General features: G+C 36.6%; 1 protein-coding gene across 1 annotated transcript; it reads right to left on the bottom strand.

Moving 5' to 3' along the window:
- Positions 1 to 3,702: 3,702 nt before the first annotated feature.
- LOC110314442 (trafficking protein particle complex subunit 13-like) lies at positions 3,703 to 4,467 on the bottom strand. Its single transcript, XM_021188797.1, has one exon. It carries the CDS (start codon positions 4,465 to 4,467, stop codon positions 3,703 to 3,705), a length of 765 nt encoding a protein of 254 aa, XP_021044456.1.
- Positions 4,468 to 8,585: the final 4,118 nt, after the last annotated feature.

Below are 8,585 nucleotides of genomic sequence, written 5' to 3'. Positions count from 1 at the left end.
CAGCCTGCTCTCTTATAGAACCCAAGACTACCAGCTCAGAGATGGTCCCACCCACAAGGGGCCCTCACCCCTTGGTCACTAATTGAGAAAATGCCCTGCAGCTGGATCTCGTGGAGGCATTTCCCCAACTGAAGCTCCTTTCTCTGTGATAACTCCAGCTGTGTCAAGTTGACACAAAATTAGCCAGTACAGCTATATAATACTTTTCTCAAAAAACAAACAACAAAGATTCATCATCAACAACAAAAACTGGGATGCAGTATTAAAGAATCGTGAAAAAAAAAAAAAACAGAATGTCACCAGTAAGAAAAATTATACAAAATATAGAGTGTTCTAAGGTTGTATATTGTGGCATGTAAAGAATAATAATTCAAACCAATTAAAAATAAATTCATATATTAAGCAATAAATAATGCATAAAGATGTTATTTATATCCTTGTTTTTCTCCTGAAAAACAAATCATTTGACACATTAGACCATTAGTGGCTTGAGATTATAAACTTGTTTGGTTTGTGTTATATTCATGCAAAGGAAAGCTGTAATTTAAACAATTTGGCAGTTTCACATTTTTCAGTGATTAAGTTGTCTCTAAAGTGTCTACTGTTACTGTTTTATTAAATAAGCAAACTTTTATTAGCATAGAAAAATTAATGAATGCATTATCCACAGAAATAATCGAAATGGTGCACATTTGACTCTATCTCCTGGCTCATTTACACATAAAACATTTTTTTTTCTGTATTGCTTATTGTGTGTTCTATTCAGAGCCACACACTTCACAGTTCTTCATTCTTTGCATATTTAACAGTTGTGAATCTCTGTGTTAATTGGGATCTACCTCATAAAAAACCTCTGGTGAGGGCTAAGGAATGAAGGTGGATTCAAGGAAAACACATCCCATGCATATATGAATATTAAAGACTTACCATTTAAAAAGAGGATATAATGTTGGGTGAATGGGGTTGAAGACACCAAGAAGAGTTAAAGAGAGGTAGTGGTGAATGGATATGACCGAATTGCTTTGTAACAATATATGAAACTTTTAAACAATAAAAAATGTTATTTAAAAATGAATTTAATGTCAGGTACCATAATACAAACAAGAGTTATTGCTCTCACACCAGGGGACAGCTAGGGATTTATATTTATATCATAGTGCTGTTTGGACAGGTGAGTTAGATGAGTTACAAGTCATTAGGTCTTTGCTATACTTGATTCCATTACATAAGGAACAGCATTTTGCATTACAATAAAAAATTATAGTAAATGATTGTGGGGAAAAAGCAGGGTTTTTTTTCCTTAATATCTCTTTTTTTCCCAATTTTATTAGGTATTTACTTCATTTACATTTCAAATGCTATCCCCAAAGTCCCCTATACCCTCCTGTCCCCTGCTCCCCTACCCACCCACTCCCACTTCTTGGCCCTCGTGTTCCCCTGCAGTGGGGCATATAAAGTTTGCAAGACCAAGGGAAGGATGTAAATTTCTGTCTTGTATTTTGGTAATTCGAAGAACAAGACAGAGACACTCAAGACAGGATACATTGGCAACATATCAATTTGCATGATGGTTTAAATTTAAGGAGGAATAGGTCCTCCATTGCCAATGCCCCATCCAAAAAGCAAGTAAACAGAAAAACAACCTACCAAAATTTCCAGAATTTTCTATAGCCCATGTCTACAAGGAGTTACTTGTCACTGCCTAATTTCTCTTTAATTGCAGCACACAATAAATATTGTCAAGAAAATCTGCTTAAAACTTAAAACTTACTTAAAATCTTACTTAAAACTATAGCTAATATACTACAACAAGAAGTGTATTAGTTAATTTACATCAGGGTCATATCACCAAGACATGACATATGACCTTCCTTTGTCTTTCCTTCCATAGGAACATCAATTCAAATATCAGTTCACACAGGAAAATGCTTTCACAAGACACAAGGACATCAACTGAAAGAGTACAGCATGGAAATCAGAAATGAAGAAGGAAGGACAATTTCACATTATGTTCATTCCCTCTACTCAATCCCACAGGACACATCCTCAAAAGATACCTTCTTTTTTGTTAATTTTTATTGGATATTTTCTTTATTTACATTTCAAATGTTATCTCCATTCCTGGTTTCCCCTCCGGAAAACACCCTCCCCTTTTCCCCTCCACCCTCCTCCCCCTGCTCACCAACCCACCAATTCCTGTTTCCTGTCCCTGGCATTCCCCCACACTGGGGCATAGAGCCTTACAGGACCAAAGGCCTCTCCTCCCATTGATGACCAACTAGGCCATCCTCTGCTACATATGCAACTGGAGCCAAATGAAACCTCATAAAATTACAAAGCTTCTGTAAGGCAAAGGACACTGTCAATAAGACAAAAAGGCAACCAAATGATTGGGAAAAGATCTTTACCAATCCTAAATCAGATAGGGGGCTAACATCCAATACGTACAAAGAACTCAAAAAGTTAGACTCCAGAGAAGCAAATAACCCTATTAAAATGGGGTATAGAGCTAAACAAAGAATTTTCAACTGGAGAGTAACAAATGGCTGAGGAGCACTTAAAAAGAATGTTCAACATCCTTAGTCATCAGGGAAATGCAAATCAAAACAACCCTGAGATTCCACCTCACACCAGTTAGAATGGCTAAGATCAAAAACTCAGGTGACAGCAGATGCTGGTGAGGATGTGGAGAAAGACGAACACTCCTCCATTGTTTGTGGGATTGCAAACTGGTACAACCACTCTGGAAATCAGTTTGGCGGTTCCTCAGAAAGTTGGATATAGTACTAGCTGAGGACCCAGCTATACCACTCCTGGGCATATACCCTGAAGATGGCTCCAACTGGTAATAAGGACACATGCTCCACTATGTTCATAGCAGCCTTATTTATAATAGCCAGAAGCTGGAAAGAACCCAGATGTCCCTCAACAGAGGAATGGATACAGAAAATGTGGTGTGTTTACACAATGGAGTACTACTCAGCTATTAAAAACTATAAATTTATGGAATTCTTAGGCAAATGGATGGATGTAGAAGACATCATCCTAAGTGAGGTAACCCATCACAAAAGAACACACATCATATGCACTCACTGAAAAGTGGATTAGCCCAGAAGCTCAGAATACCCAAGATACAATTCACAAACCACAGGAAACTCCAGAAGAAGGAAGACCAAAGTGTGGATTCTTTGATCCTTCTTCAAAGGGGGAACAAAAGACCCATGGAAGGAATTATAGAGACAAAGTGTGGAGTAGAGACTGAAGAAATGACCATCCAGAGTCTGATCCACCTGGGGATCCATTCCATATACAATCACCAAACTCAGACACTATTGTGGATGCTTGCTGACAGGACCCTGATATAGCTGTCTCCTGAGAGGCTCAGCCAGTGCCTGACAAATATAGAAGTGGATGCTCACAGCCATCCAAAAGATACCTTCTAAGTGTGGGGGGAGAGAGGAAAGTGAGCGTCATACATTAATTCACACTCCAAATCAAAATCGGCATGGTGACTCACATAAGATGAACACCGGCAGATTAGTTTTTCAAAATAGAAATTGTTTAATTTTTAAAGACAATGAAAGTCTCAAGAGAAATTATCTTCCATTGCACTTGTTAGTTGATCAGATTTTGGCTGAAAACCCTTTTACAAGTTTTTTTTTTCTGTGAAAATTCTTGGGAACTATCACATTGGAAGTTTCTTTAGCATTCCATTTTGTCCCTGGAAGGCACTACACAGACATTTGCAAGTTGATCATAGCAATATTTGATCTTTAATGTTGTGTCTATTATTCGTAGGCCAGAAATCCTTCTCAGACCTAGCTGTAAGCACATTAGTGTCAGGGTAAATGAAATAGATGAACCTGGATTCAGCTTGCCAAGGTAGCTTCCTGAACGTCCAAACCAGTGAACAGAAAATGTATTGTGCATTTTTACGATCAGGTTCATTTCCTTATCAGAGCAATTTGTTATCTTGAAGGTCATTTGAAATGGTTCTTCTAGGACTACAGTATTTGGAATTTTCTCCAAATATAGCTTTAGGTCTCCACAACTTTCAGGTTCTCTTTCAAGTGGGACTGTGTATAGCATTTCTGTCTCACCAAGTTCCCCTTTCCACACAATGTTTAGCATTCCCATTTTCATTAGGCCACTAAGGGTTCTTGCTCTCTTCAAGTATTCCTCCTTGACCTGCAAGTGGTACAGGTACCAGCGTTCTTCTGTTGCTTTCAAAAGTGTTCTGGTTCCAAATGTACACTCATTTTCTCTGTCCAGGTTGAGAGTATTTAATGGTTTTGGGGTGTACATTTCAGGTAGCTCCAAAGAAACATGTTGTATAAACACAGTTTCAGGTAAAGTGTTTTGAATCTGGACTTCAAGAAATAAGTCACCCTTGTCTGAGTTGTAAAACTTGGTTTTGACATCCAGTGGTTGGGAAGGAGAAAATATACACATATTTCTTAAAAACATCTCCGTGCTCTGAGTTGCTATGAACAGATATTGAATCCAGGGGAACAACTCTCTCAGAGTCCATTCTTTTGTCATGAGTGACATCACTAAAGTGTTCTATCACTATAGCAATGGAGACCAAAACATGTAATACTGAAAAGATTACATTCAGTATTATTTTATTATGACTTGTCATCACTGGAAAACCATATAGAACTGTAATTTTCCTTTTCTCAGCAATATAGCTATGAGGATTTAAAGTGATGTCAATCTTCAAATATTCAAATATTTACATTTGTGATACAGGGCTACTTCTCATGAAATAGCTACAGATATTAGCAAGAAATTCAGTATCTTAACATGTATCTTGAAAATTGATGAAATAATAATGCTAAATAGACAACATCACCTTGAGCAGCAGAAAAAAAATTCCAGTCTGTATAGGTTCCTCTATATTTGACTACAATATTGTCCTATTAAAATGTATCCATTTTTTTCCTTTTTTATTATTTTCTTTATTTACATTNCAAATGCTATCCCGAAAGTTCCCTATACTCCCCTGCCCTTGCTCCCCTACCCACCCACTCCCACTACTGTATCCAATATTTTTAACCAGATATTTCAGAAAGGGGATAGAGACAAATGTCTTGAGAATAAAAGTTAGTTACTTTCAATTCCCGAGGGAATATGGTACAATATTCTTCAAAGGGCCACATAAATGTCAATATTTATCTAGTAAGTGAAGGAATGTGTCTTTATTAGATTTTCCATGAGAAAAGCTAAGCATGGCAGAGTAAGTGACATAGAACTGACTACTATGTATAATGTCACCAGACTCAGATTATTAGTACCTGTCATAGTTGTCTAGTGTCTGCTCTTGGCATGCTATTAGAAAAAAATAGTAGTGGTAAAACATAAAGGAATTAGTTGACCAGTATGAACTCTGACTTGATTGGATAGTTCATAACAGGTGGACCAATATGGGAATTGGTGACTATGGATTTATGGATTTTTCTTCCCATAGCTAGCTAAATATGAGAAAGAGAGCCAGTAGGAAAGATACTTATTACAATAATTTGATTCACACAATGGTAGAGACTATTTAACAGTGCCTACAATGCTGTTTCTGTGATTAGTATAATTGCTTGAATTCCATAGGGGTAGGAATTGGGAAAAGAAGATGATAAAAAGATTATAATCTCAAGAAAAAAATCTGGATGTCCAGGGGATGGGCTGAAGCTCGTGTCATTAATTGAAAAGGAGGCAGGCATTTTGAGGCAAAGCTGAGCATGACACAGCATGTTCTTTACTGCCATTTTTTAACCTTCAAATGTACACTAATCATTACCTTAAATGTGTCTGACATCTTTCTTTCTTGAACTATGACCTTAATTTGAACATGTTCAAGAATGTATATCTAAAGTATGCCCCTATATGTTTGTATAAGCTCCCTAAATATAATTTCCATGTTGTCATCATTCAAAAAATGTTATTACCTTGGATAAAACTCCTATACTGCCCTTACTTATGCCAAGAAATAGATTTTTTTTTAATCCACTCTTTTATTTTCTGGCTATGCTTGATTTTGGCATTGCATTCACCAAAATGCGAGCCTATTGCATTGGATTACAGTTTCTGTTGTAAATGACTCTGAGATTGGCAATGAATGCATCCTTAATTCAGGCAGGAATCTTTTCTAGAGCTATAGAGGCTCACTTTGCTTGGCTATTGTTTCATTTTGAATTGAGCCAGCATACAACCAATGATTTTATGTTACAAAATGGATGCTACCTTCTTCTTACCTTCCAAAATCTAAAAGGATTCCCAATTCTGAAACCCTAAAAAAAATAGAAAAATGTAAATGTAAAAAAGAGAATATAAGTACAACAACCTCTATCTCTCATATGTTGTCTCTAGCACATTTGAGAAACAGGAAAAATGACTGTTGAAGTATCTTGACTGGTACTCACAGAATATGCCATCTTCACAGAAGACTGGGGCTTTACATGCCACTAATGACTATAAATTGTTATTAAACCAATGTACTTCTTTTGGAGAGATTTTTCCCCAGAAACTGTTGATTTTTCAGCAGGAATAGGAAACAATGACAAGTGAAATATGGCCCTTTTTTCCCCTGTAACTTTTGATTTACCCATGTCATTTATAAACACAGGCTGTTCTCACCTCTTATCAGAAAAGCTTCTTTTTGGAGAAGGCAGGGTCTACTACAGAGATTAAAAACTGGTCAGTACAGAGAATAATTAACTGTAGGATGCTTAATGGCAATTGGTATGTCTACAAAGCAATCTCTACATTTAAGACCCAGGAAACATTACAGAAGAGGGAGGCAGAAAGACTTTAAAAGCCATAGGGCCAGGACACCTGCTGCTATGTAGAGTCTTCTAGATGTGACATGAATGGTATATGCATGGAATCTTATGAATGTGTTAGCCCAAGTAAGACCTGTATAATGACATCACTAATGTGCCAAAATGGGGGGGGGGGATGTCATAAAACTCCGCCCCCAGATGAAGAGTTAGAAGAAATCAATGGCTGTCAAAAAAGGGAGAATCAGTATTCTCTATGGAAGAGGTACTTGATAGGTTATCCAATCCCAAGAAGTCAGCAGCAAACAGGCATGCATGCAAACAAACAATGCCAAACGAACTCAGTATTCTGTCTGTATGTCTCTCTGTGTGTAACAATAATTATGGAAGAGTGGGAGTTCATATTAGGAATTGGAAGGAGGGAGGGAGAAGAGGAAATTATGTAAGTACAGTGGTCATGTGTGAAAGTCTCAAAAAAGCAAGGAATTAATTCTTGCTACAGCAATATAATAATAATAATAATAATAATAATAATAATAATAAATAAAAGGAGATCAAGGTGATACAAATTGGAAAGGAAGAAGTCAAAGTATCCCTATTCAAAGATAACAGGATGGTATACATAAGTAACCCTAAGAAGTATACCAGAGCTGATAAACACTTTCAGTGAAATGACTGAATATAAGATTAATTTTTTTAAAAAAATCAGTAGCCCTCCTATATACAAACAACAAACTTACAGATAAATCATTAAAACACCACCGCAATAGACACAATATAAAAGATCTTGGATTAACTCTAACCAAGCAAGTAAAAGACCTGTGTGGCAAGAATATCAAGTCTTGAAGAAAGAAACTGGAGAAGATCTCAGAAGATGGAAAGGTGCCCCATGCTCATAGATTGGTAGGATTAACATAGTAAAAACCGACATCCTACCAAAAGGGATCTACAGATTTAATGTAATCCACGTTCAAATCCAACATCTTTTTTATAGAACTTGAAACGACAATTTTCTACTTCATATGGGATAAAAAGCACCACAGGTTAGCTAAAACAATCCTGAGCAATAAAAGAACTGCTGGAGGTCATCACCATCCATGATGTCATGTTGCACTACAGAGTTTTAGTGTAAAAAAAAATCATAGTATCAGCATAAATACAGAGAAGTTAATCAATGGAATCAAATTGAAGACCTGTACATAAATCCACACACCTAGGGACATTTTTTTTAACCTAGGGACATTCGACTTTTGATAAGGAAGACAGAAATACATACTGAAAAAAAGAAAGCATTTTCCACAAATGGTGCTTGTCTAATGTGTAGATAGATGTCAGGATGTCAGCATGTATAAAAATGCAAATTGTTCCATATTTATTACCATGCACAAACGAGTCCAAGTGGGTCAAAAACCTCAAAGTAAAACCAGATACACTAAATCTAATGGAAGGAAAGTTGGAAATAGGCTTGAAAGCATTGGCACAGGAGACAACTTCCTGAGGAGAACACCACTGCCTCAGGCTCTAAGATCAACAATTGATAAATGGGAACTCATGAAAATGAAAAGTTTCTGTAAGGCAAAGGACACTAATAAATAGAACAAAGCATCAGCCCACATATTGGGAAAAGATCTTCACCAACTTTACGTCCAATAAAGGACTAATATTCAAAATAGATAAAGAACTCAAGAAACTAGATATCAAAACCCCAAAATAATCCAATTTCAAAGTGGGGAACAGATCTAAGCAGAATTCTTTTTTTTTATTTTCTTTATTTACATTTCAAATGCTATCCCGGAAGTTCCCTATACCCCC

This window comes from Mus pahari, chromosome X (genome assembly GCF_900095145.1).
Source record: "Mus pahari chromosome X, PAHARI_EIJ_v1.1, whole genome shotgun sequence".
Lineage (NCBI taxonomy): Eukaryota > Metazoa > Chordata > Mammalia > Rodentia > Muridae > Mus > Mus pahari.
The sequence above is the reverse complement of the archived record's forward strand: the minus strand, read 5'-3'. Positions and strand labels throughout refer to the sequence as shown.

What these genes read in the sequence shown, in the direction of transcription:
- LOC110314442 (XM_021188797.1), bottom strand. Translation starts at nt 4,467, where the DNA reads ATGTTTTTAAGAAATATGTGTATATTTTCTCCTTCCCAACCACTGGAT.